A 27,423-nucleotide genomic window follows, 5' to 3' on the forward strand; every position below is an offset into this window, starting at 1 on the left:
ATTCCCACAGCTAGGTGTTTGTTCTGCCCTCTGAGTCTGCCTTCTCACCGTAAACAATAGGACATGGAGCGAGAAAGCACCGAGACACCAAGCCCTTCCAGAGAGGGGGCGTGGTCAGACACAGCTCATTTACATATTGAAAGGTACAGACACAGAAACAGCCTGTTCTGAGCAGGGCTGAAATAGAGGGGTTTATAGACATGATCAAATACAGGATCAGAGTGGATTTAGAACAAGAAACTTCACACAGAAGGAGCTCTGAGACTTACTTAAACTGAAGAGGAGGAGGATATGTCACCTTTAACATCTGAATCTGGGAGAGCCTGTTCACTGGGTCTTTCAGGGGCCCGGACATTTCAGCGGGTGCACCCGGATGAATCTAAATAACGTTTGAAATAATCTGACTTTATAGGGTGCTGGTTGCGCAGTTGTTAGTGCAGAGGCTGTAGTCCTCCAAGCGGGCAACCCAGGTTCAAATCCAGCCTGTGGCTCTTTTCCCACGTCATTCCCCACTTTCTCTCTCCTATCTCCCGAATAAAGGCACAAAAAGCAAAAGAATAAATCTTAAAAATAAAAAAGAAATACTCTGACTTTTTGTTCTAGTGCCAACATCTGGTCAATGGTTTGATTTGTGACCAAATACCTGCAAAACTAATGACACTCCTTCAGGCTTTAGGTAAAAAAAAAAAAACGACTCTACCACTGACCCACAGCCACAAAAACTGAAGAATAAAAGATGCTCGACTCAGTTTGTTTTTGTGGAAAAGTCCCGTAAAAACTATTTCTTTAATGAGCAGAGAAAACAAATAAATATGATGCACATTAAAGCATGTTAAGGCAGCAGATTGTAACTTTCTTTATGTGGTTCATCAAATCATCATCATCGTCAGCGCGCACTACTAAAAAAAAAAAAATCTTCTTTAGTAGGTTTCCGCCTCAAGACAGCACACATTCTTTAAAGGATTTTCTTTCATGAAAATAAAAACTAAATGAAAATAAAAACTTTGAATATATTCATTTTGTGGTGTTTTTTTCTTTTGTCTTTGTTGATTTATCCGTTATGATATTCTTAACACAGCTCAACAGCCGGGGTCAAGAATCAGGGAGGAGTGCTACAGGATGTCAACCGGATTTTTGTTCCAGTGAGACAGTGCAGTTCATCTTCCATTCACTCACAAACATTTATAAAAAAAGTCTTTAAAAATACTGTTATCTCTGTTGAAAGTTAGCAGCTTTCTGTAGACAATGCATAGACACTTCTTCAGTGTGGTTATAAAAAGTTCGTTATTCGGAGACGGCTCCGTCGCTCGGCGGCTCTGGAGGGGCGTCGAGCAGCTCGAACATGTCGTCGATGACCTGCCACAGACAGTTCTCCAGGGGGAAGTCATTGTCCACCAGGTTGACCAGGAAGTAGTTATCGTGGATGTACTTGATGATCATCCGGGAAGGTGACTCGTCCTCGTAGAGTTTGGCCCACTGCTCGATCCACAGGGCGAACGCCTCGTCCTGAACAACAGAAAGGGGAGGAGTTTAGTGAGAAAACATTTAGTCATGGTGCTTTCACACAGCGCACAAAACTCCTGAAATACTCAAAATGTTTCACTCTGACTTCATTATAGCGTTGTGTAGAGGACTGCTCAAACAGGCTTTTTGGAGATGTTCCCTTCATGACATCACAAAGGGCAGTAACCCCTCCCCCAGGTGGGTGACACTCCCACAGCTAGGTGTTTGTTCTGCCCTCTGAGTCTGCCTTCTCACCGTAAACAATAGGGCATGGAGCGAGAAAGCCCGAGTACACCCAAGCCCTTCCAGAGAGGGGGCGTGGTCAGACACAGCTCATTTACATATTTAAAGGTACAGACCCTGTTCTGAGCAGTTAGATCTTACCTTCCAGTACATGAAGCTGACCGGGTCGGCTACAGTCGGCTGAACAATCTCTCTGCCCGGAAAGATTCCCCACGTGACGGCGTTGGGCTGCATGTCCGGGGCGTTGGTGAGGTTACGGCCCTGCACACACAACGTTCACAAATGACATATTAATAAACAGATACTCACACACTAACATGATCAAACTGGGGCTTTTCTCTCTTCAGACTTACGTGCACATTGACGATGTGGTAGTTGACACGCGGCTCGTACTTCTTCAGCACGTTGAGGAGCGCTGTGACGTTTTCACTGGAGGTGAAGAACTCCAGGTACGCCTGTCAGATTAAAAAAAGAAGAGGTTTAATGCATATCAGAAATTAATCAATATGTAATTCTGATTTAAAGCACTCACTACCTTCTGAAAGACGTATCCTCCTGCGGGCCCCCAGCCCACAATGGGGTCTGTGGACGGTTTCCCGTTGATGTTTGGCTGCGAATTGATGGTGAGGACGCCTCGTCTGTTCACTTTCTCCAGCTCGTCCTTCAGCAGGTTTGTCTCCGGGGCCAGAGGCTCGTCGTTCCATGGCAAACACATCACCTAGCAGGAGAGAAAACACGAGTTTAAGACAACATGGAGCAATAGGAATGACTGTACAGCGGTCGAGTTAGGACACACTGAGAGAGTGAGAGAGAGTGAGAGAGTGAGAGAGGAGTGAGAGAGAGGAGAGGGCGAGAGAGGGAGAGTGAGAGAGGAGAGAGAGAGAGAGTGAGAGAGAGTGAGTGAGAGACAGAGAAAGAGATAGTGTGAGAGAGGAGAGAGTGAGAGGAGAGGGATTGAGAGAGAGGAGAGGGTGAGAGAAGGAGAGTGAGAGAGGAGAGGGAGAGAGAGAGGAGAGAGTGAGAGAGAGAGAGTGAGAGGGAGGGAGAGAGAGGAGAGAGAGAGAGGGAGAGGAGAGGGAGAGAGAAGAGAGGGAGAGAGAAGGAGAGTGAGAGAGGAGAGAGAGAGAGAGAGAGAGTGAGAGAGAGAGTGAGAGAGTGAGAGGGAGAGAGAGTGAGAGAGAGGAGAGGGTGAGAGAGGGTGAGAGAGAGAGTGAGAAGAGAGAGAGTGAGAGGGAGGGAGAGAGAGAGGAGAGAGAGAGGAGAGGGAGAGAGAAGAGAGGGAGAGAGAGAGAGGAGAGGGTGAGAGAAGGAGAGTGAGAGAGGAGAGAGAGAGAGTGAGAGAGAGAGTGAGAAGAGAGAGAGTGAGAGGGAGGGAGAGAGAAAGAGGAGAGAGAGAGTGAGAGGAGAGAGAGAGAGGAGAGAGATTGAGAGAGGGAGAGAGAGAGAGAGAGGAGAGATAGGGAGAGAGAGTGAGAGTGAGAGAGAAGAGAGGGAGAGAGAGAGAGTGAGAAGAGAGAGAGTGAGAGGGAGGGAGAGAGAGGAGAGAGAGAGAGTGAGAGGAGAGGGAGAGAGAGAGAGAGTGAGAAAGAGAGAGGGAGAGAGAGTGAGAGAGAGACAGAGAGAGAGAGCTAGTGTGTGAGAGAGAGAGAGAAAGAGAGAGAGAGAGGAGAGGGTGAGAGAGAGAGAGAGAGTGAGAAGAGAGAGAGTGAGAGGGAGGGAGAGAGAGAGAGTGAGAAGAGATAGAGAGAGAGTGAGAAGAGAGAGAGTGAGAGGGAGGGAGAGAGAGAGAGTGAGAAGAGATAGAGAGAGAGTCGTGTTTAAAGTTAAATCTCTATTAAATCCGGTCTACCTTTTGTCCGCCGCGGTTCGGCTGTGCTGTGATGTAGCTGGTGAACACCTCGAACACGCTCTCTTCGCTCATCAGCTCCTCGCCCCACATCTGCAGCAGAGCGTCTTTGGAGGATTTGCTCTTCAGATAGAACAGGTAGTAGTCGTTTAACTCGCCGAAGGCTGGAGACGACGAGTTCCCCCTGAGGAGCGAATCGACAGTTTGACTGAATTATTCCCTCAATGAGATGCATTTAAGGGAAAGTGACATCATAGTTCTGTTGTGTTTTTATCTGTGGTTGTAGCCGCCTGTGATTGGTCGTACCATCTCCCGTTGGGGAACTCGTCCCAGTCCTGGGTTCTGTAGATGTAGCTCTTGGGTCGGGACGCCCAGAAGATGGGTCGAACGTCTTCTACTCTCCGTTTTGGATGAGCGCTCACGGCCCAGGGAAGAGGCCGTCTGGGGGAAAAACAAAACAAGCTTTGAAACACTTCACAATAAAAAATGGGTCATTGGTAGGGCGCTGGTTGGTGTGCGCGCCCCATGTATGGAGGCTTTACTCCTCCAGGCGGGTGGCCTAAGTTCAAATCCCACCTGTTCCTGCTCCTTTCCTACATATCATTCCCCACTCTCTCTCTTCCTGATTTCTGAATCTATCCACTGTCCTATCTCTCCATTAAAGGCATAAATTGCCCAAAAATAAATCTTGGGGGGGGGGGGGGGGGGGGGGGGATAATTAAAAAAAAATGGGTCATTGGATCATCCTCCTTAAATCACAAACGTGCAGTCAGCTGACAGGGAGCGAGTGACTCACCGGGGGTCTTCTATCCACAGGCCCAGCTGTCTCAGCACCTCCATGGGCGCCACCTCTCTGTTCAGCGTGTAGAAGTGGAGGCCCGGCACCTTCCCGCTGTCCAGCAGCACGCGGCACATCTCCACCGCCTGCTGGATGCCGTAGTTCCGGATCGCGGCGTCGTTGTCTTTGATTGGCTCGATGACTTTGGTGATCTCCTGCGGAACCTCGAGCTTCGACAGCTTGACGAGCTGTCGCAGAGACTGATAACCCTGAAGGAGGGGGACGGGAGCAGACGTGGTCAGTTATTGCCATGAAGACCTTTCTTTGTGTATTTTGAAAAGCTTCATATCTCAATTTTTTCATACGAGCTGTACATCCTTTTTTACATTTTTACAATCAGCTGAAAACACCCAGAGGTAGCTCCAGTATTTGGAGCCACAGACGAACAAAGTCTATGAGCACAGACTGTAAATATGAATGTTTGAAGCCTGAGTGAGGTCACCCGTCTGTTCCTGCAGGGGGCGCTGGAGTCCCATCGATGGCGGTCTCCATGCTGGAAATGCTGTCTCAGTCTAACTTTCAGTCAACCTAACGACAGGCTGAGAGCTGGAGCTGAGGCGGGTTTTAAACCTCCTGACAAACCATTACACCACGCCCACCTGTCAATCAGGTCAGCTACACGCCTTTTTGTGAATAACTCTTATCCTTCATCAAATCAAAACTAATGAGTCATCAAAACATTCATCCCCCGTACAGTGTGTGTCGATCGAGACATGAGCTAATCACACCTGTTTTGTGTTTTGAACCAGGCTGTAAACATGTTAATCTCTGCTGTAAAAACAAGCTTTTTAGAATGGGTGTGTATGTGACTTCATGTGCTTCTGCAGCCAGCCTCTAGTGGACACTCCAGGAACTGCAGGATTTTTTCACTTCAGCATCGGCTTCACTTTTAAACACTGAAGGTTGCCACTTGACTATGACTATAATGATGATTTTACAAGAGTTGCCATGGGCTAGCCAAAGACACGGACCCCTGAGTAGTCTGGGGGGGGGTGTCTGTGGCAAAGGGAAGGCCGGATTTTAAAGGATCATAATGACAACATCAATAATCATAAAACTTAATGATGCAGAAGACTTAACTTTCTGTTGCATGAAGATTGAAGGCTTTAGTTTTTTGTTGTTCCTTTAGATTGATTTTAGCAGGAATATGGAAACATTAACTTCCTACAGATGAGTTTAAGTCCAGCTGTTAGAAATTACTTAAAAGATATAACATATATTCCTTGGCGGTTACAGATTGACGGATTGCCTGCAGATACCGATTTGGCATCTAGAATGTGAGTTTTACCTGAATGGGGAAGATCCCAGGTAGGATGGGACACGTTATACCGATCGCTCTGCAGTCGTCCAGAAACTTCAGAAAGGTGTCGACTCTGAAGAAGAGCTGAGTGATGACGAAGTCTGCTCCGGCGTCCACCTTCTCCTTCAGGTGTCGGAGATCGTCCTCGTAGCTCTCTGCCTCGGGGTGGCCTGTCGGGTATCCTGGTAAAAAAAAACAACAACAACATGTTCAAACGTTTATATCGCTGACTGAAGCTTTAAATCCTGCTCTACTTTTACCGACGAGGAGGCAGAAAAACAAACCTGCAACACAGATGTCAAAGTAGTCATCGAACTCTGATCGGATGTGTTTCACCAGGTCGATGGCGTAGTTGAAGCCGCCCTCCTCTTCTTCCCAGTCTGCTCCCACCGGGTCTGCAGAAACATCACAACATGATATATTGAAGGATAATTAACTCCAGGTCTGATGTGGAATCATTTTACCATCGAAAAACTGATCCAGGTTTTTGAAACTGAGTGGTTTTAGTTTATAGAAGCCAGAAAAGTTCCTGTACTTTATTTTTTAAACGCTTTAGGAAATGGTTCAGTCATTCTTCAAGAAATGTGGTCAGAGCATCATGGTGACCGAGTAAAATAATCTGTATTGATCAAAAATATTTTATTAGATCATCAGTCAGAACACTAGTCAATCGGCGCCCAAGCAAGTTTGACCTCCAAAGTCCAGTTAGTTTGACCAGTGTGAGTGCTCCGCTCGGTCTATTATAAAGGAAGGAGGAGATAAGGCAGGCAGAGTCAGTGGCATCTTTTAAATCACTTCTTAAAACTCACTTCTATAGACTTGCTTTTATGTGATTTCTCCTTTAAAGGTCTATCCCTTCCTTTTATTGATTTTAACCTTTTTATCTTTCTCTTCTTTAAATGTTTTAGCCTTTAACTGTATCCCTTCCTGTATTCATTTTACTGCTCTTAGTCTTTTTTAAATTCCTCCTCCTTTTATCGTTTAACTCTTAAGCTCTCTGTTGCTTTATTCATTTAACCAATGTCCCGTTTATCCCTTCTTTTTATCTTCATTCTGTGTTTACAGCCTGTGATGTGATGTCGTCCCACTCTCCCTCAATTTTAATTTTGTTCTCTCCTGGTAGATTTTAAACTCATTTTCCTTCAATGTATTGAACTGCCTCTCCATACCTGCCTGTTGACTCTATATCATTCCTGTTATTTGCATTTTTACAATTTTGCCCTCTCTGTTGACCTCTGTTCTGTTGTTGTTTTGCTGTATTTGCTCTGTCTGTCGCAGCACTTTGTAAACATTTGTTTTTAAAAGGTGCTATAAAAATAAAGATATTAAATAGTAATATGGAGTAATAGAGTGGTCCTCATCAAGTCATACAGAATGCAAACTTGTCCCCTACCTCCCCTCAGCGCCATGATGTTCTTGAGTCCCAGGTGTTTCGCTTTGGCCAGGTAGCCGGTGATCTTCTCTCGGGTCTGGTTGCAGCAGGTGAGGTGCAGGATGCTCTCCAGGCCACAGTAGTTGACGGCGGTGCTGGCGATCATCATGGACGAGGTTTCTTTATCCGAGCCCGGGTCCCCTGCTGGGTGCCAGGTGATGTCTATGAATAGGGGCCCTCCGGAGCCCATACGGTCAAATCTAAAAGAGATGTTTCATAAATGATTAAAGGGGAATTATAAAAAAAAAAAAAAAAAAAAGCCCACTAAAGTTTGGCTGAAGGGATTCAGAAAAGCCTCTCAGAACAACTGGGATAGCATTGTTGAACCAGGCTGCCTCACAACTTTACACTAAGTCTTTTGAGCATGCATGGGGGGGGGGGGGGGGGGGGGGGGGCTTTACTCTCATCTCTTCTTGGACTAAATATTCCACTTAAGTCTGGTTTGACTGCACTTGCCTGGAGATGAGGTTGACTGCTCCACTGGCTGTGCGGGGAGGAAAGAATTCCAGAGAGAACCAGCAGTCCCCGGACTCGATCCTCCTGCGCATCTTGTCCCGCAGCCTGTCCGACCGGTCTGCATCCAGCACCGGCGTGGAGCACCGGGAGCTCTCCTTGGAGCTCTCCCCGCCGCTGTTGCTGGCCCCGCTTGAGTCGCTCTTGCACGCCTGCCAGCTGCCGTCCACTCGCTGAACGTGGTTCACCATGATGGCAGATTATACTGGGAGGAGGACAAAGAGGACAGGAAACAAAATGAGTGTGCATGTCAGGAAGGTCAGATCTGTGGTGCACGGAGGAGGATTACGACCGTGGAGAAAGTTTCATCAACACCGATGTATGTTAGTGGTAGCTCCCTCAGGCTACACGAGCGATGCTAGCCCATTGGTTGTGAAAAACTAACAGATAAAGTCATTTAAGATCCGTTAAGTTAAACACAGGTGCGTTTGTGTTGACGCCGGTTAACGTAAATGAAACATCGCCTCTCCCACCTCCTCCAGCTGGTTGTCTTTGTGGAGCCAGACTGTCTTCTATCCAGGACAAAACAGCGGCTGCAGCGTGGGAATTACAATCTATGATCACAACGGAGAGCCCGTCCACACTGTGCTGCGTTCAGGGCCGCCCGGAAAACACGAAAACAGAAAACAGACGGCTGCCCACATCGTTCGTGCCGGTTCTTGAAGTCGTCGTTAAACTATTTTAATTCTTTGTTCTCCCATAAACCCGACTCAGAATCTGACATTTAGATAAACATTACCAACTCAAATAATATTACTTTAGGTAATTCGCCACCTAATACAAAGTGTAACTCGTTTTTGCTGCTCATTGATCGTATTTGCCTATGTTAATCGGGAATATATTAATTTATCCAAAATACAGTAATGGGGTGATTCAAACGAGGTCATCACACGATTATTGTAAAGAAAAGGTGGTAATTATTTGAAATAATAACAAAGGTTATTGTAATTATTTTGTTGAAGTTAAAAGTACGCAGATTGCTGAATTTACTGCCTTTCAATATGCATTGAATGCAGCATCAAATATCTCAGTGTAGTTTTTCGGAGAATCATAAATGCGTCATAATTGTATTCATTAAAACAACAAATTATTATCTTATTAACGTATTATTTTAATATTTTCTTCAACTTGTGACTGACTTTTGACGAGAAAGAAAATGTTATTAACGAAATCATGACGAAAAATTAAAAATATTATTCACAAAGATCTGTTAAATAAATAAAATCATCATGTATTATGACAAAGTTTTGTTTGTATACCAATTTATGCTTGTTTAAGGAGTTTGTTCTCACCTTTTGTGAATAATACGGGCTTATTTATGCGTAAATAAGAAGCAGTTTTGACGCTCTTTGTCGTCACATGACCCTGTGAGTGCCGCTCATGCTGCGTTCAGATGTCATGCGAAATATGACTAATTCTAACAAAAGTAACGATATGAATTGGGGAAATAAATGTCAGTACATGGATACAGTTTGGACATCTTAGTTTATATAAACTATAATGTTTCACCTGCTTTTAAATGGGTTCCTGGAAATTCGTTAACAAATTTTGCCGTTTATGTCTTCTATTTGGCGGTTTTACCACGGGCCCTGAACACAGCATGACACAACAACGAAGATGGCGTGTTGTGGAAACTGTTTTTGTTGCCAATGTTGCTGCCGAGAAGGAGAGACGCGGACACCGGAGGAACTGGTAAATTAATTTATGGTACCTGGGGGAAAGTGGGGGTCTCTTGCAGGTTTTAGTTTGAGTCAGAGTCTCTCCTGGACTTTGCTCGGAGCACAGGTCCAGCTTTGCTCGCTCCACCCTGCTGCTGCTCACTGACCCTACTCTGTTTCATATCTTCTGCAATAACTTACAATTCATTCATTCTGCAAAGGTGGCAACTGGACTAAAAGAACAATGATACTTACACCGTAACTTTGCACAAGGGGGATATTACTTTCTGTGTTTCTTTAAGCTCAAGAGCTCAAGACCTCAAACCGAACTCCGTCTAAAAATCTTGCCAATTAAGACTTCCCCTGTCTTAATTGGTGTTATTTCACTATTTTCAACAATATTTGTATTTTTATGTTGTATCACAACCCCCTCTTTCATCCGGTTTGCAAAGTTAACTTTTCTTGTCTTTGTGATTGATCCCAAACCCTTTAAAGAGGACATATTCCCCCCCTCCTCCACCTTTTCAAACAGTCCCCCTGTGGTCTAGATGAAACATCTGTGCTGTGCTTTGGTCAAAATATAACATGAATCAAGCACCAGAGGAGGTTTGTGACCCTGTATAAACCAGCTCTCTCAGAACGCTCCGTTTTGGTGTGTGTGTCTCTTTAAATGCAATACCAGGGGCGGTTAGGGTATTTTTTTTTTACCAGAATCCCACTGTGACATCACAAGGAGAGCACATTTGAAACAGAGCGTTTTTTTTCTGTGTTGTAAGACTTATGCAGACCACAAACAAAGGACTGGGTGGGTTTATTTAATATTTTGTGGGTCAGTAGACACTCAGGTTACCCAGATAAATGTTCAAAAACACTGCAGAAGTGGATTTGTCATAATATGTCCCCTTTAAACTAAAATAATAACCCTTTATACCCGGTCCACGTCCATCAGACTCTGTTTGATTGAATTAGAAGGTGTTGCTAAGTAGATAATCAGTTGGCCCAATTTTAAATTAGGATTGTAAAATTTTGCAGCTAGGTTAAAAGGACAACAATACTTACACTACTTTACCTTAAATGACCTCAAAAGCCTTCCTCTTTGTTATTTAATTTAAATGCTGGTATTGACTCGAAGTTTAATTCCTGGTTAACTCTGCTTTGCTGGATGTGTCTGTCCTCAAAGACAATCCTGGGAGAGATCCGCGAAGAAGAAGATGAGATCCTACCCAGAAAAGACTACGAGGTGAGAAACGTGTGGGGCAGAAAACAAACATGTAGAGAAGGTCACTGTCGATGTTTTCATGCCATCTGGGGCACGCATTGCAACCGTCTGATGTGTGACCTTGGCGATAGTAACACTGTGTTTATTTTGGCTTTTACAGAGTTTGGATTATGACCGCTGCATCAACGAGCCCTATGTGGAGGTTCTGGAGGGGATGGACAACAAGGTAAGATACGTTTAAAGGGTGGATAACATGTTTGAAGACCATGCAGACTGGAGGAACCTGCAGAGTCGAGATGTACTCTATATACTGCAGTGTCCCTGAAGATACCATTTTTTTAAAGATTTTATTTTGGGGATTTTTGTGCCTTTATTGTAGAGATGGGACAGTGGATAGAGTCAGAAATCAGGGAGAGAGAGAGCGGGGAGTGACATGCAGGAAAGGAGCCACAGGTCAGATTTGAACCCGGGGCGCTCGCACAAACCACTACACTACCAGCGTCCCCCTGAAGATTACTTTAAGGGATTTCCCCACTTAAGTTTGACCTCAGCTCCTTTAACTATTAAACCTGGTGTTCCACAGGGGTCTATTCACTGACCTTTTAATTTATTACATAATTAATGTTGCATTAGATCAGTTTAACTAGTTTCTAGAAATTACTTTAGATCGTGGTTCTCAACTAGTTATGAAATAAGTTTAGTTTTTTATCACTTTGAATCAGTGTTAAGGAAAACTCAGTCCTTTTGTTTGGACTGAATGAAAAATGGTTGATAAAAGTCGAACAGTCACTTAACTCAGCTCTGATTAAAAAGTTATAAAAACAAAAAAAAGTTAATTTTCATTTGTCTAAATTCTCAGTGAATGTTTTTCCCCCTCTGTGTTCCAACAGAAAGCCAGAAAGTATGAAGCGGTGCGGTGGCTGATGGTGTTTGCTATCGGCGTCACAGTCGGCCTGGTAGGTGTCATTTGAGATATTTCAGACTTCACAACATTTTCTGTTAAATAGAGAAGAAAATATATTTAACAAACTGCAAACAGGAAACCTTTGAAGTCTCTGGTTATTATTTTTTGATCATTCCTGCACAGAATTGTAAATGTTGGTATGATTCTAGTAAAAGATCAAATGATAGCATGACCTGTTTCGATGTCAGGTCAACAAAAAAGAAGTCCAAGCAAACAAGTGTTGTGTAATTCTTTGTTTCCAGTCAAACTCCTGCTCACTGTCTAAGCTGCAAAAACACTCTCTGGAGTATTCTTTGAATTATTTTTGGGCTTTTGATGCCTTTATTTTAGAGATAGGACAGTGGATAGAGAGAGAGAATGGGGAACGACATGCGAGAAAGGAGCCACAGGTTGGGTTCAAACCCAGGCCGTGTCCTCTCTAGGATTTAAGCCTCTGTACATGGGAGCTAACCGCTAGGCTACCTCGTATTCTTTCAATCTTTTGATGAATTCACTCATTTACCTTTCTATCTTTGGTTCTGATGTGACCTGCACGTCTCTTTCAGGTGGGCTTGTTTGTGGATTTCTTCGTTCGTCTCTTCACCAAAATCAAGTTGTCTTTGGTGGCTGATTGTATCCTTCAACATGCAGACGACTCAATATGACAGAGAGGAAGTCACTCTCACATCAGAGATCTACAGACGAACGAGACACTTAAAGACACATTCATTACACCTTTAAACATTTTATAAAAACAAGTTTAAGTACAGTTTCCTCTGTAAGGACAAGAGTGACTCATAATTTAATGTAACGCTGACACTGCAGGTTAATTAGATGAAACATAAACAGGGTAATCTACAGGGTTGCTGGTTATGTCACCGTAATGAAACGCCTCCAGCTGTGGAGAAGTGCACAGATAAAGGCTGCCTCGCTCTGTCTCTGCTGGAGCTCCTGTCCATCAACATGACCTTCATCTTCATCGCCAGTGTGCTCGTCCTCATCGAGGTAAGACGCTTGAGATCATTCTGGTTTATTTCATTTTCTGTCGATTTGTAAATCTGTGGATTCTTCCAGAAACTCTTCCAAAAAAATATAGTCTTGAGTACTTTGAATCAATTTCCCACTCTGTGTCGATAGATTCTTCTGTTTTGTGTTTTTAAGAAACTCAAAGGATTTTGTGACACCAACCTGTAGACTCGCGACGTAATGCTAACATATGAGAGCTTTTCTTGTCTTGACTTCAGCCCGTAGCAGCAGGTTCGGGGATCCCAGAAATCAAAAGCTACCTGAACGGAGTAAAGATTCCCGGAATCGTCCGGCTAAGAACGTTTCTCTGCAAAGCTTCTGGAGTCCTGTTCAGTGTGGCCGGAGGTAAAATACAGACACAAAGGACTCACAACAGAAAAGACTGACAGCTGACATTTTTACTCAAACCATTTTTATACATTTCGTAGCAACACATCCATTAAAATAACCAAAAAAGGAAAATGTGCTTAATTAGAAATAACTAAGAAGAAGAAGAATATTTATTCATGTATTACTGTGCATTATAATCAGCGGTAAGTTGTGTAATACCAAGCGGCGACCTCCGGTGTTGAAAATGAAGGCAATGCAATATCTTGCAGTTCCTGGAGTGTCCACTAGAGGCTGGCTGCAGAAGCACAGGAAGTCACAAACAAACCCATTCTAAAAAGCCTGTTTTGTTACTTATTTACATGGACACTAAAATGCAAACCAGCCACAAATCTTTCTGGGATTGTGAGGTGGGTGAGTCAGGACGTCCACCTGCTGACTGTGTGTGTGTGTGTGTGTGCGCGCGTGTGCGTGCGTCCTCTCAGGTCTGTTTGTGGGGAAAGAAGGTCCGATGATTCACAGTGGAGCCATCGTGGGAGCTGGTCTTCCTCAGGTACAACACAACACACCTGAACACCTTCACTGCTCTACTGTAGCGGAGCACAGTGAGCTCTGAAAAGCTGCGAACATGGTGTCCATGCACATTAGATATTTGAGTGCCAGGATGTTAGCTTGAGCGTACAGTTTAAAGCACTGACGCTGCACATCATCCTCATCATCACTTAAGTCATTCCTGATAATATGAATCAGATGTCTGACTTTGTCCAGCACACTGTGGGCTTCATCAGAGATAAAGAGAGAAGGACAATGTTGCTTCTGATCATCTTTGGCTTTTTCTTTCACTATGACACTCTTTTTAAACTTCATGTCGTACTGCACACCTTAATGAAATAATGACCAATGAAGGATATCTGATCACAGCACATAAATCACAGTAATGTGTGTTTGATGTAAAGCTAACTTTAAACTCACCTTCAGGGGTGGGCAACATGCGGCCCCCCATCAACCCTCAACGTGGCCTTCAAGTCAATTTCTACATATCAATTAATTGGAAACATGAAGAAAACATGACAAAATCTGCCATGAAATCATGAAAACAAGAAATATGTCAATAATAATATTTGATCACTGGTATATGTTGAGTTAAATTTGAGACATAATTGACTGTTATCGTTTTTGTATCCTACAATTTGGCCCCCTGGCGGTGAGAATTAAACGAATATGGCCCTTGCTGTTTCCAAAGCTGCCCATCCGTCCTGTAGAGGTTACAGTCGGCCTCTCATGTGACCTCGTGGTCGTGTTTCCTGAATGCAGCACTCGTTTTGTGTTGTCAGCATTTAAAGACTCCATGAACTTGCTGGAACGCGATGTCTTCCTGAAATAAAGCGGGTTCAGTGAGGTCTCCCTCTGCCCCGTCTCTTCCTGAGTCTGTCCTATCAAATCGGACCTCCTTAACTAAATGCCCCTTCGGCTTACACATTAGTTTAAACCCCTTATTAATCAGTTAATGACAAAGTGAACTTTTCTCCCGTCCACTGGAGCGTGTTTAATGATTGCAGCTCAGTAAATGGTCCTAATTAAAAGCGTTTCCTTATCATGGCTTCTGTGTTCTCAGCAGATGTTTCTTCTCCCTGTTTCAGTTTCAGAGCATCACTTTCAAGAGGATCCGGTTTGATTTCCCGTACTTCCGCAGCGACAGGTAAATCTGTGGCTCAACCTGAGAGAGTCAGATTTTGTTGGAGACGGATACAGTCGAGCTCACTCATCGTGTGTCGTCACTGTTTTTTTTTTTTTTTTTTACAGGGACAAGCGGGACTTTGTGTCGGCGGGCGCTGCTGCCGGAGTCGCTGCCGCCTTTGGAGCTCCTATAGGAGGAACCCTCTTCAGTCTGGAGGAGGGCTCGTCGTTCTGGAACCAGGCGCTCACCTGGAAAGTGGTACGTCACCTTATCTAATGGACAGCAAGAGGGACGAGATGTTTCTGCTCTTTCTGCTCACTTTGAAGCTTTAAGATCAAAGCAACTAATTGATAGATTGTTTTGAGAATTGTTCTTGTTCTCCACAACGAGAATCTAGTTGGTTAGAAGACTTTCTTTGGACAGTTAGGGTGTAGTGAGTCTTTGCCCTAAGTGAAGGAGTTGAAGTCTCTCGGGGTCTTGTTCACCAGAGAGGGTAGGATGCAGAGTGAGATTGACAGACAGATTCTCTATCGACAGTATTGCGGGCGTTTTACTGAACACTTGTGATGAAGAGGGACCTGAACCTGAAGGCAAAGCTCTCGATTTACCGGTCGATCTTCGTTCCGACCCTCACCCGTGATCAAGAGCTTTGAGTAGTGAAAGAAAGAACGAGATCGCAGACACAAGCGGTCAAAATGAGCTTCCTCTGGAGGGTGTCTGGTCTAGAGAGAGGGGGAGGAGCTCAGATATTTGGGGAGTAGAGCCGCAACTCCTTCACATCGTCCTTTTCTATGGAACATACTCCCTGCTGACCTGAGGTCCATCACTACTGTTTCTACTTTTAAAACAAAACTCAAAACCTATCTGTTCCCGAAAGCATATGAATAGATATTTTTTTTGTGTGTGTGTGTGTATGTATGATCACTTTTGTGGTAACTGATGTTTGCTTTGCTTTCGTGTGTATGAATTTATTGATTAGATCTCTGTGTCTTATTGATGACTGTGGAAACACTTTCTTTTGTATGCTGTGTTTTGATTTTGTTTTTAACCTCAATGTAAAGCCCATTGAGTTTATCTGTAATGAAATGTGCTATATAAATAAAACTGCTATTGCTATCGAAAAGGAGCCAGTTGAGGTAGTTTGGAGCATCTGATTAGGATCCTTCCATTCCTAGCATGCCTAACTGGGAGGAGTCCCAATGGTATCCCAGAGCTTGAGGAGGGATTATATATCCTGTCTGACCTGGGAGCTGGATAATGTTGATCGGGAGAGGGAAATCTGGCCTGACTAACTTCACCTGCTACCACTGAGACCCGACTTTGGATAAGTTGTAAAATGGATGGATGGTTAGAATTGGACGGTGGATAGAGTAGGAAAGCAGGAGACAGGGAGTGGGGATTGACATGCGGGAAAGGAGCCACAGGTCGGACTTGAACCTTGACGTCCTCACATTGAGCGCGACCTGACCTCTAGGCCATCACCGCCCTATGAAGACTCTTCAGATACAAGTACATAAACACAGCCTGAGTCTTCTTCTTCTTCTTCTCTTTCAGCTCTTCTGCTCCATGTCGGCGACTTTCACTCTCAACTTCTTCCGTTCGGGGATCAACTTCAACAAGTGGGGCTCCTTCCAGCTGCCCGGTTTGCTCAACTTCGGAGAGTTCAAGGTAAAAAGTTTATTCAGTCTTGTTTAGGTAGAAGTTTTCATTTATTCCTTATGACATATTTGATTTGATTTGATGAAACTCTGAGCAGTGCTCCGATGGAGATAAGAACTGCCACCTGTGGACGGTGGTGGACCTGGCCTTCTTTGTCCTGATGGGGGTGGTGGGTGGCCTGCTGGGGGCGCTCTTCAACTGCTTAAACAAGAGTCTGTCCAAGTATCGAATCAAACACATTCACCCCAAGGCCAAGTTCATCAGGTGAGTTCTACCTGTCCATTAAAGGCGGCTTTAAGTTTTTTTTGGAAACGTGTGATCCAGACGTTGATTTGATTCCTGCGTTTGTTCCAGGGTCCTAGAGTGTCTGCTTGTTTCCATGGTGACAACAATGGTGATATTTGCAGCGTCCCTGTTGTTGGGCGAGTGTCGTGACATGTCCACACCGACGACCCATAACAGCACAGTGAGCATCACACTTTTTTTTTTTTGCTTTCATTGAGAGAAATGTTCAAAAGGAGTCGCTAAAAACAGTGTTGGACAAAATATATATATATTTTTTATACTTTATTTTTCATTTTTGTTTTACTAGAAACACAGAACAAGTGAGGACTAGGGCAAGACAGTATGAATAAGATCAAATACAAGAATGTAAAAGGCACAGGTACAGTACATAATGGATGGTACATTGTAATGAAAAAAGATATATTTACGAGTCTTTATCTTTGTATGAATCCCATTTTCTCCAATATTCTTCTCCCTTCTCCTTTTGAAGTAGTGTTGGACAAAATTTTAAAAAATGGCAGATAATCTGTTGAGTTGCAAACAAGTGGAGCTTATTTTAATGATTTATGATCTGTAACCATAGCAACCGGTTAATACTGTAGATGCAAACATTTACGTCTGAGACCTGAGGTTCAAAAGCTACAGGCAAAAAATGTGTCTTTAATATTCTTAAGTAGAGCTGAACTTCTGCCAGATCCTCTCCACATTCAGACTGTTGGTGCGCTGGTGGCGCAGTGGTTAGTGCGCGCGCCCCATGTACAGAGGCTGTAGTCCTCCAAGCTGGCCGTCCAGGATCAAATCCAGCCTGTGGCTCCTTTCACGCATGTCATTCCCCACTCTCTCTCTCCCTGATTTCCAGCTCTATCCACTGTCCTATCTCTCCATTAAAGGCACAAAAAGCCCCCCAAAATAAATATATAAAAAAAAAAAAAGACTCTTGTTTGTTTATCTCGTATTAAATCTCGAGCTTTCTTTCAGCTGTCAGGCGTTGAAGACATCAACTCGACCATCCGCCAGTTCTTCTGCACCAACAAGACGTACAACGACATGGCCACGCTGTTCTTCAACCCGCAGGAGGCTGCGATCCACCAGCTCTTCCACCAGGACGGTGAGACAAGCACAAACACACATGATGAACAAGTTAAATTTCATTTCCTGCACATTAGAGTCATTACGCTTTCTGTAAGAGTCCTCTCAGGAGGAATCATGAGACCTTTCGACTGCCCTGAAACGACACATCCTCTCGTTCTTCCCGTCAGGTAACTTCAGCCCTGTGACTCTGTCCGTCTTCTTCCTGCTCTACTTCCTGTTGGCGTGTTGGACCTATGGTGTGTCTGTTCCCAGCGGCCTGTTCGTCCCCTCTCTGCTCTGCGGGGCCGCCTTTGGACGTCTGGTCGCCAACATCCTCAAAGTGTAAGACTCGTTTTCTGCTCATCTTTTTTTTTCTTTTTTTTTTTTTTTTTATATTGGTGATAAGGTGAACAAAACAAGAATATATAGACATAACAGACATGACAACTAAAGCGAGAACAAATACACAAAGACAAAAAATAAAATAGATAAAATAAAATAAAATAAAATAAAATAAAATAAAAATACAACAGACAAAATAGACCGAAAATAGCAAAACATAAGCAAAGATTCAAAGCAACAATGCAGACAAATACATTCAAATGAGATGAAAGTCAAGCAATGATTTTTATGTTCAGTTAGTGTGTTAGAAAGGTGTGAATGTGTTCGTGACAGCATGATGCATTAAAGTGCGGAACTTAGTGGGGTGTAGTGAGAAAAAAAATAAATAAATAAATGAAAAATTAGTTAGAGAAAAAAAATGTGTGGCTCATTGCATTTAAAGAGACACACACACCAAAACGGAGCGTTCTGATAGAGCTGGTTTATACAGGGTCACAAACCTCCTCTGGTGCTTGATTCACGTTATATTTTGACCAAAGCACAGCACAGATGTTTCATTTAGACCACAGGGGACTGTTTGAAAAGGTGGAGAAAAGGAGGAGCCTGCAGTAGGATCCCTTCTGGTGCTGCAGGTCCACACCAGTCCGTCCATCCACGTCTGCTGACTGGACGGTTTTCTCCTCCAGGCTTTGAGCTCCTCTCAGCTGACAGTAATGTCTGTCAACACAAAACTGCATCAGAAACAGTCTGTTGACTCAAGTCTTTGTCCCCTTCATATACACGTTCTTTTCAGCTCCGCCTCCTCCCACCGCTCGGACTGGAGTGATACTGGTCCTCACTGTGTGTGTGTGTGTGTGTGTGTTTCCTCTGGTAGGAAACTGGGGATGGACATCTACGCCGGGACCTTCGCCCTCATCGGAGCCGCCTCCTTCCTAGGGGGCGTGGTCAGAATGACCATCAGTCTGACCGTCATCCTCATTGAATCCACCAATGAGATCACATACGGGCTGCCTATCATGATTACTCTAATGGTAACATTAAACATATTTATACAAATCATTTCATGTCTTCAGTTTGCAGGAATGAGTCTGATTGGTTTAGAGTGAGTTTGATAAAGTGAGATGTTGTTTGTTCAGTTTAAGTTTTGAAAGGCTTTTGTGTTGATCATCAGGTTGCAAAGTGGACCGGAGATTTCTTCAATAAGGGGATCTATGACATCCACATCCAGCTGAGAGGAGTTCCCCTGCTGGAGTGGGAGACGGAGGTCGAGATGGACAAGTAAGAGTGGGAACGGCAATGAAGCTTTTCAAGTTTCTCTGATCAATCTGGGTGTTCAACATTATTTGTTGTATTGTTTCTCAAGGCTGACAGCCAGCGACATCATGGAGACAAACCTGACCTACGTGTACCCCCACACCCGGGTCCAGTCTTTGGTCAGCATCCTGCGGACCACCATCTACCACGCCTTCCCCGTGGTCACTGAGAACCGGCAGAACGAGCGAGACTTCATGAAGGGAAACATCCTGGTCAGCAACAACATCAGATTCAAGGTTTGTCCTCAGAAATCAAAACACACATTTTCAAAGCTCAGACTCATGTTCAGAAGGGCTTCAGAGAATTTGAACTTCTTTCTCTTCACATCCTGCAACACTGAAAACAAAGCACGCAGTACAGCGCCACCTACTGGACCTATTGTATCCAAGATGGCGGTATAGGTTTGAGTGTAGTGTCTGCAGGAGGTTTATAACAATCACTTTTTTACATTGGTTAATTTTTTGACAGAAAGTAAGAAATGAATCCTAAAGTTTAATATTTGTGTTTTTTCTCATTTCTAATATGTCTGCCGTCGTTGTTTGTAGAAATCCAGCGTGATGTCCCGCGCAGGAGAACAGCGGCGGCGCTGTCAGTCCATGAAGTCGTACCCGTCCAGCGAGCTGAGAAACGTTTGTGACGAGCAGAACGCTGCTGCAGAGCCGGCAGAGGAGGGCGAAGACCTGCTGCAGCAGATGTTAGAGAGGAGGTGAGACACACATACACACATACACACACACACACACACACACACACATACACACACGAGCAGCGTTCATCTTCTCAACAAGCTCTGTTAAGAGAGGAACAACTTGGCACAGCTTGCTTTAGCGATCAGTTTGTGGATTTGTTTTTTATGTGCTGTGCTGTGAGGTTGTGCAAGGCTTCTTCCCCTCGGGGCAATAAAGGTTTCATTCATTTAAATGATTTGCACTTATTTTATGCATGCATATAATGAGGTTTAGTTCAAGAAAAAACATTTGTTACAGTTCACTTTTTCAGCGATTTATCTTAGAGATTTGTTGTTTAATAATATAATAATAATAATAATACTTTATTTCTATAGCACTTTTCTATACAAGTAACAAAGTGCTTTACAACAGAAAATAAAAGCAGAGAGACAATTAAAGCAACAGGCAGAGCGTAAACAAGCAGACAACAAAATCAGACTAATAAAATAAAAATAATAACAATTACCGAAATCACAGATTTAAAACATAAAGTTTTCATGCTTCATTCAAATCAAAGAACCTCATGGGAATAAAGACATGTGATGCATATCAGCCTCCAGTAGAGAGCAGCACAGACTCTGCATCAGCTTTAAGTATCCGTTGATTTGTTTGTGTATGCTGACGTAAAGCTTCCTTTGGCCCCTTGAAAACCGCTTTTATGAATTCAGGATATTATTATTATTATTATTATATTATAGAAGACACATTTATACACAGACATATTCACAGACTTCAAAGTTTATTTTCATTTGAGTCTGTTTTCACTGCTGATGTTGTCTTCTGTGTTCTCCTGCTGCAAAACAAACGTCCTCTAGTGGGACAAAGCGGATCTAAAATAAATAGTGTGTAGTCGTTGTTCAAAAAGAGTGGTAGTCCTATAGTTGACTGTTAAACTGTCCACCTGCAGACACGCTCCCTATCCAAACCTGTGCCCGGACCAGTCCCCCAGCGAGGAGTGGACCATGGAGGAGCGCTTCAGACCCCTCACCTTCCACGGCCTCATCCTGCGCTCGCAGCTCGTCAACCTGCTCATCAGAGGCGTCTGCTACACCGAGAGCCAGTCGGTCTGTCACTCACTCACACACTCCCAAAAACACTTCTTATACCTTTGTGAGGACCCTCTTGACATGATTGCATGAACCTTCAACCTGATTCTAATCTTAACCAAAACTTACTCCACACTGTTTCTTAAACTTTGAAGATGTGACTGATAAAATATCTTCACTCTGCAGGGTCATGTCTCAAATCGATTCAAACAAACAAAGAAACGCACCTTTAAGTACTTTTTTGCATAAATGTTTCCCGTCAGTCTAACTGAATCTCTCTGCACATCGTCCTCCACAGAGCGCCACTCAGCCCAGGCTGTCCTTCGCAGAGATGACAGAAGATTACCCACGATACCCTGACATCCACGACTTGGACCTCGCCTTGCTAAACCCCCGCATGATAGTGGTACGACCCATTTTCAACACAAACAGATGGACTCACCGTGCATCTTTTCTGTCCACTTTAATCTGCACAAATTAGACGAACCATATCCCCAGAGGATGAGATGGCAACTCTTACTGTCCCGCTGAGCAAACAGTGAATCAGCTCCTGTGGTGTTTGCACATTTTTACATTTTACAACATGCATGCTTTGTGCAGTATCTGCTTCCTCTCTGTGTGGAAAAGCCTTGATTAAAACAACAGTCGTATTTACAAACTCCACTTTTAGGTGATGATAACAAAAGCATCGTCATGCCAGGTGTATTTATGTCAACTGATATTTATTTAAAAGAACATTTAGCCTCATTGATAATCTGATGCTCAGCTGTCAGAGATTGAGCTCAGCTGCAGACGAGGCAGATAGAAGTTTCTAGATTTGCAACATTCATGGCACGATCAGCCGTGGAACACTTTTTTTTTTGAGTTTGCAGACTAGTATTCCACCTTGTTTCCTTTTTCCTCCAGGACGTCACACCCTACATGAACCCGTGTCCGTACACAGTGTCACCAAACACCCGCATCTCCCAGGTGTTCAACCTGTTCAGGACCATGGGCCTGAGACATTTACCCGTGGTCAATGCAGTCGGAGAGGTGAGTACTCGTGGAAATAAGGAAGGAGGGAGTTTTAAGATCCTACGAGACGAGTGTGTTCTGAAGATAAGACGTGTATGAAGCCACCATGATGATGTCATCCTTTAGTTCAGTTTTTGCGGCTACCATCTTGGGTTATTTTGGACAAGAAGAGATGATATTTGGAGAAGTGGGTGGAGCTAAAGTAAACCGAGGGGTAAGCTAGAGATGGCTAACCAGCTGCTGCTACAGATTGTTTCGCGAACTATGTCATTTACACACTTCAAAATGTGTTTCTACTCTTTTACACCTTTTTTTAACGGCCGCTGTATGACCGTCACTGCTCCCTTACTTTTTACTGCATGTTTTATATTTGAGATTGTTTATTTCCCAATGTGACACAAAATCTACGGGGAATATCATACATCTGGAAAAGAGCGCCGGTGATGTCAACAGCGCCTTTCTGAAGAGTTGATCTTGAACGTTCCGAGCAGCCGCGCAAAAAAGGCGCCGGTGCTCAGAAAAAAACGCCAGGGTCTCATAGACAATTTAGTTAGAAGTCAGCTGCTCTGTGGCGAAGTTCCTCCTTATCTGTGCATTATTTAGTTTAGGAAGCGTGTTTGTTTTTGCTCAGGATTATTTTAGTTTTTCTCCTCATCCATCCTCTTGGATAACTGTAAGACCCCGCCCTGGTCCACACCTGCATCCCCCTCCCCCTTCATGACAGGAGACGCCCCCGATATTTTGTTAAACGCCTTTCAGCCTTCGCTTTACTCTTCAGACTCGGAGGTTATGTCCACTTCTTAAATATGATTTGTGTTTTTTTCTTTCGGCCATTTTTCTGATTAAGATTCACCTCCAAATAAAAAAGTTTCAGCTCCGCACGCTGTCACTAACATCTGTTAGTCAACCAACTTTTTTTTTTTACCGTCTTTTTTTCCAGATTGTCGGGATCATCACGAGACATAATTTAACCCACGAGTTCCTGGTGGCCAAACTGCGACAACACTACATCACCATCTGACTCCGGCCTACCTGACCCGATTCAGACCGTGTTCCTGAGCCCTCGTCTGTGACCCGTCCTGTCAGCGCCCCGACCCCATGGAGGCGTTCCCAAACCAAACGGCACATTACCACACACACACACACACACACGCACACTCTGTGGTACAGTATGGATCACAGGTCTCCAGTAAAGGAAACCGTTCAGTTTTATTTCACTTACGGCTCATGTTGTCAGCATTCCTCTAGCGGTCGCTACAGAAACGAGCGCTCTTACAGAACTAGACTTCACTTCACCATCTCGATTTGTTTAGAAAATGTTTTTAAAAGTCTTTAATCTCTCCCAAACTCATCAACTAATTTACCTCTTGTCAATTAGAGAACTGGTAACAACACTAGATTCTTCTTTTTTTTTAAATCAGCTGAGCGTGATCGACCGGCTCGCTGCAGAAGGCTCGACATGATTCAGACTCATTTAACAAAATCTCTGCTCCGCGTTATCTCCGTGGTTATTTGCACACATGAAGGTCAAACTTTGAGTCGACTGGAACAAATTGTTCAGTTGTTCAAAGAGATGAGGTGACCTCATCAGCTGCTGCTTCTGCTGGTTCGAGACACAAGTACTACCTGAAAAACAGAGAGCCGCAGAGAAGCAGAAAGTCTGGGAGAGAAAGAGGAATTAAAGGAAACAGACACCAGAAGTGTGTCAGGAAGGAGATGTTTTAATGCACCTTGAGTTTGATAATAGCGCCGTAAGGCCATGGCATTTGATAAGAAATACTCGCCATCCTTCAGAGATCATGTTTCAGATCTTTCCTTTAATTTTTCACCTGTCTGTAGCCTTAAAGTTCATTGCTTATAAATTTACAGAAATAACCCCAAAATCAATCTGCACACAAGTGTCATTAATGAGAGCACAAACTTTCAAAGCTGCTGTGTGTATTTTAAAATGTTATCTGCAGGAAAGATTCCTCCAGAGATCAGATATTGAAGTTGTAATAATTTGTTTTTATAAAGTTAACAGGAATTTTAAAAAACAGGAAATCTACTGCCGACACTAATATGTGTCTCTAGTCTGTCTACAAACCCCCCAATCATGAGAAAAGTCCATCCTCTCCGTCTTCTGCCTGCTCCACTTTTCAGAAAATGTGTGCTCAAACAGGCCGTTTGGAGATTTACCCTTCATGACATCACAAAGGGCAGTAGCCCCTCCCCCAGGTGGGTGACACTCCCACAGCTAGGTGTTTGTTCTGCCCTCTGAGTCTGCCTTCTCACTGTAAACAATAGGACATGGAGCGAGAAAGACCGAGACACCAAAGCCCTTCCAGAGAGGGGGCGTGGTCAGACACAGCTCATTTACATATTTAAAGATACAGACACATAAACAGCCTGTTCTGAGCAGGTCTGAAATAGAGGGGTTTATAGACATGATCAAATACAGGATCAGAGTGGATTTAGAGCAAGAAACTTCACACATGTTTTGAGGAGCTCTGAGATTTATTTACACTGCGTTGAAGAGGAGGAGAATATGTGACCTTTGAACTATGACCAAAGTGAAATATCACCTGTAAAGGTTTCCTTTCGACCTTCTCAACAGAATCTTTTTATTTGACATTTTTTTAATGACGCTTTATCATCGTTGTCACTGTAGCACTTTTATTTTTGGACTGTTTGTCTTCATGTTTTTATTTTTGTTTGTTTAAGTAACTGGAGGATCTGCACTAAACGCAGGCTGACGTCCCTCACGGCCAGTGAATATAAAAACTAAACCTCAGAGTAGTTTAGTGACCGTGTTAGCTGTTTGTAAATACATTAGAATTGTTCATTTGCACTTGTGATATCATGTAGATATAACTTTACCGTCCTTCAGTCACTTCAGTATTAGAATGTGTGACAGCTTGAAGGACTGTACGTCTCACAGTCTCCGGTTTTTGTCGACTCTCTTTGTTCTCACAGCAGCCATTTTCACCAAACAGCGAGCTCAATAGTCATCTTTAAGACCTACTGTCATCATGAACCTGTTTAACATCTGCACACTTGACATTTACAGATAATTTCAGGAGGTCTACTCCGGATAGTCTCCCGATTTCTTTAAAGAACTAAAAGAGTCCTTAATGTGTATTTCTGTCCTATCTGCATCTGTAGTACTGCATAGATTAGGCAAATCAGCCTCGTGGTGGATTTAAAACCCAAAAACCTCCAGGAGTTTTTATTTTTATTTTTGTGCAAGCGTGAAAGCACTTAAAGATTTACAGTTTTGAGGGGGCGCGGCTGGCCCTCTCCAAGAGGGCGGCAGCGTAGACGCATCTTGCAAACCTGATGACGCTCTACTCTGTAAATGTGCAACCTGACAGCAATTTTAGTGGATGTTAAATAGAAATGGCCGCTGTGAGAATACGGTGTATCGGATCAACAAACTGCAGGAATCCCTTTTGAATGAATTTCATGTCTTAAATATTCCTTTTAGTCCTCCGCTTTGCGTTTTTATTTAGTAACACATCGGGTCCACTCTCCTTGTATGTACATTCATCATCAATAAGGGACTATAAAATGTGACTCAGAGCAACGACCAGTTCCAGGAAGTGGGCGCTATACTTTCCTTAAAGACCACTATATGTCGGGTTTAAAATGGCACATACATGAACAACAACATTCCTTTTCTGCCTCTGTTGTCTCTGCTTTGATTTTATTTAAGAGATTATTTTTTTATACCGTTTTATTTGTATGATTTGCTGCCTGTGCTGTGAATGTTATGCAGCTGCATTTCTAAAGGACTGAGGCCGTCCTGGATTATAAACCTGTTCATAGACGTCACTCGCTTGTTGTTTTATTATAAATTATTATTTTAATGTTATCCATTTGGAGTAGTGCAGACGGCATGGCAGGAGGTGCAGAACATTAGATTAAGAGAAGCAGCTTGGACGGTACATATCCGACGGTGAAGCCAGACCTACGACTGTTTGCCAAATCATTTCTGATCTAGACGGCGCCCTGAGCTTGTTTAGGAGTTTGTTGTTTTCTACAGATGTAGAGGACTTGCACATTTTTGCTGCAGAACTAAAAATAAATAAAAGCAGATAGACGTCTGCCTTGTGCCTTTATTATTGTTGAAATAAATAAAGGACCTTCTGTTTTGTCAATCACACAAAGTTTCTCTTCTTGTTTTCGTTTGGAACAACTTTATTTATAATGAGGATCAACGACGTCGTGTTGCAGAGCTGTAAGAAAACCTCTTCAAGTTATTAAAATCTTTTGTGGTCATTAATAAATTATTATTATTATTTTTTTTTTTAAATGCATGGCCCTTAAATATGTTTAAAGGGCCAAATGTTGGGTGCAGACGGAGCACTGAAGGAATGCTACTTTCTAAATCATGCTATTTTTGGAAAATGACCAACCCTGCCTTTACAGTAGGTTGGTCAGAATTACTGCACTAATTAATGAATTAATAATTGTTTTAATCACATGCTTTTTGTCCCTTCATGCACACTGTAGGTAACCCTATGAAAAGTCAAATTAATAACGACCTTTTGACGTCCTCTTTAGTTATTTTCATTGCGTGTTCGATCCCTAGAGTTCCATTTTCTGTAGTTTAGTAAATGTTATAACCTTTGATCTACAGGAAGTTCCTTATTTTATTTTAAAATAAATGAAGGTTTGTAATCAAACAGGAAGTAAAGGATCATCAATCTTAAGACAGTACAAATATTCAAAATAAAAGCCTCACAAAAACAGTTTCTTGATGCAAAATAAAGGATTTTCAAACATGCAATGAAAAATGTGATTTAACGTGATTAACTGTTGAAATTCAGCAATTTAATCAGGATTAAAAATGAGCTGAAACACAAAGGGTTCACTAATGTTTTAAACTAAAAAGGCCTGTCAAGATAATAAAACAAATATTGTGCTTTGCTTTCAGAGTTCAGAGGTCAACTTTATGGTTGCGGTCACTTTTTATTACCATCAGCAGTTGACAAATACACACACACATGCACAGCTAATCTTCCACAGATGGTCTTTAGTTTACCTTTGAATCTTAAACACATGAAGAGACGCACGCTGACAGAGCCGCCCGTAGGATTTCACTGTTTAAGAGTTAAAATGACATATTTCAAAATAAAACACAACAGAAAGTTTTCATCTCATTAAACTTATTGAGCATCAAATGGCCTGCAGACATTGATAATAAACCACGCTCCATAAATTCAGATGTAGCTACATGATGATGAAAAACAGAACATTAAGTATTTTTTATAGCCGACCGTTCTGCACCGTCACAGAGTGAGAGAAAAGTTTGAGAGGAGGAAAATCTGTAAGTTTGGAGGAATTTATCGAGGCATGCTTCAGCTCACTCATTTCTCATATTATGGTATTCCACCACCTGTTCAAAATCCAACAGATGCATATAATTGAACTCATATCTCATAACTCTCATATCA

The 27,423-nt window shown here is 43.1% G+C and overlaps 2 protein-coding genes across 3 annotated transcripts; one reads left to right on the forward strand and one right to left on the reverse strand.

The window, feature by feature from the left end:
* Positions 1 to 742: 742 nt before the first annotated feature.
* Positions 743 to 8,297, reverse strand: mthfr (methylenetetrahydrofolate reductase (NAD(P)H)). The gene is made up of 12 exons (XM_020630419.3): positions 8,149 to 8,297; positions 7,619 to 7,880; positions 7,124 to 7,362; positions 6,015 to 6,125; positions 5,719 to 5,912; positions 4,389 to 4,639; positions 3,899 to 4,033; positions 3,596 to 3,776; positions 2,282 to 2,464; positions 2,100 to 2,201; positions 1,888 to 2,007; positions 743 to 1,506 (listed from the first exon to the last, which is right to left on the reverse strand). The coding sequence occupies exons 2-12, from the start codon at positions 7,864 to 7,866 to the stop codon at positions 1,285 to 1,287; spliced, it is 1,986 nt and encodes a 661-aa protein (XP_020486075.1). The 5' UTR covers positions 7,867 to 7,880; positions 8,149 to 8,297; the 3' UTR covers positions 743 to 1,284.
* A 948-nt stretch (positions 8,298 to 9,245) lies between these two features.
* clcn6 (chloride channel 6) lies at positions 9,246 to 26,133 on the forward strand. 2 transcript variants are annotated; one of them, XM_020630379.3, is made up of 23 exons: positions 9,246 to 9,367; positions 10,514 to 10,573; positions 10,713 to 10,778; positions 11,443 to 11,508; positions 12,062 to 12,128; positions 12,394 to 12,500; positions 12,740 to 12,866; positions 13,334 to 13,401; positions 14,489 to 14,547; positions 14,652 to 14,784; positions 16,081 to 16,194; positions 16,283 to 16,449; positions 16,540 to 16,651; positions 17,449 to 17,578; positions 17,730 to 17,883; positions 18,758 to 18,914; positions 19,055 to 19,161; positions 19,247 to 19,433; positions 19,743 to 19,903; positions 20,833 to 20,989; positions 21,270 to 21,377; positions 21,878 to 22,003; positions 22,926 to 26,133. In XM_020630379.3, the coding sequence occupies exons 1-23, from the start codon at positions 9,293 to 9,295 to the stop codon at positions 23,004 to 23,006; spliced, it is 2,589 nt and encodes an 862-aa protein (XP_020486035.2). In that variant the 5' UTR covers positions 9,246 to 9,292; the 3' UTR covers positions 23,007 to 26,133. The 2 variants fall into 2 exon arrangements, with proteins under 2 accessions (XP_020486035.2, XP_065817558.1); XM_065961486.1 differs by lacking the exons at positions 16,283 to 16,449; positions 16,540 to 16,651.
* Positions 26,134 to 27,423: the final 1,290 nt, after the last annotated feature.

Source organism: Labrus bergylta, chromosome 12 (assembly GCF_963930695.1).
Source record: "Labrus bergylta chromosome 12, fLabBer1.1, whole genome shotgun sequence".
NCBI classification, from domain to species: domain Eukaryota; kingdom Metazoa; phylum Chordata; class Actinopteri; order Labriformes; family Labridae; genus Labrus; species Labrus bergylta.

Bases quoted from the DNA above. Each gene is read 5' to 3' on its own strand.
- mthfr (XM_020630419.3), bottom strand. From the start codon at position 7,866: ATGGTGAACCACGTTCAGCGAGTGGACGGCAGCTGGCAGGCGTGCAAG. The intron at 4,034-4,388 runs GTGAGTCACTCG...TTTTTCCCCCAG, and splicing joins CTGTGGATAGAAGACCCCCG to ACGGCCTCTTCCCTGGGCCG. The intron at 1,507-1,887 runs GTAAGATCTAAC...TCTGTTGTTCAG, and splicing joins TCAGCTTCATGTACTGGAAG to GACGAGGCGTTCGCCCTGTG.
- clcn6 (XM_020630379.3), top strand. From the start codon at position 9,293: ATGGCGTGTTGTGGAAACTGTTTTTGTTGCCAATGTTGCTGCCGAGAA. The intron at 12,867-13,333 runs GTAAAATACAGA...GCGTCCTCTCAG, and splicing joins CCTGTTCAGTGTGGCCGGAG to GTCTGTTTGTGGGGAAAGAA. The intron at 13,402-14,488 runs GTACAACACAAC...TCCCTGTTTCAG, and splicing joins TGGGAGCTGGTCTTCCTCAG to TTTCAGAGCATCACTTTCAA.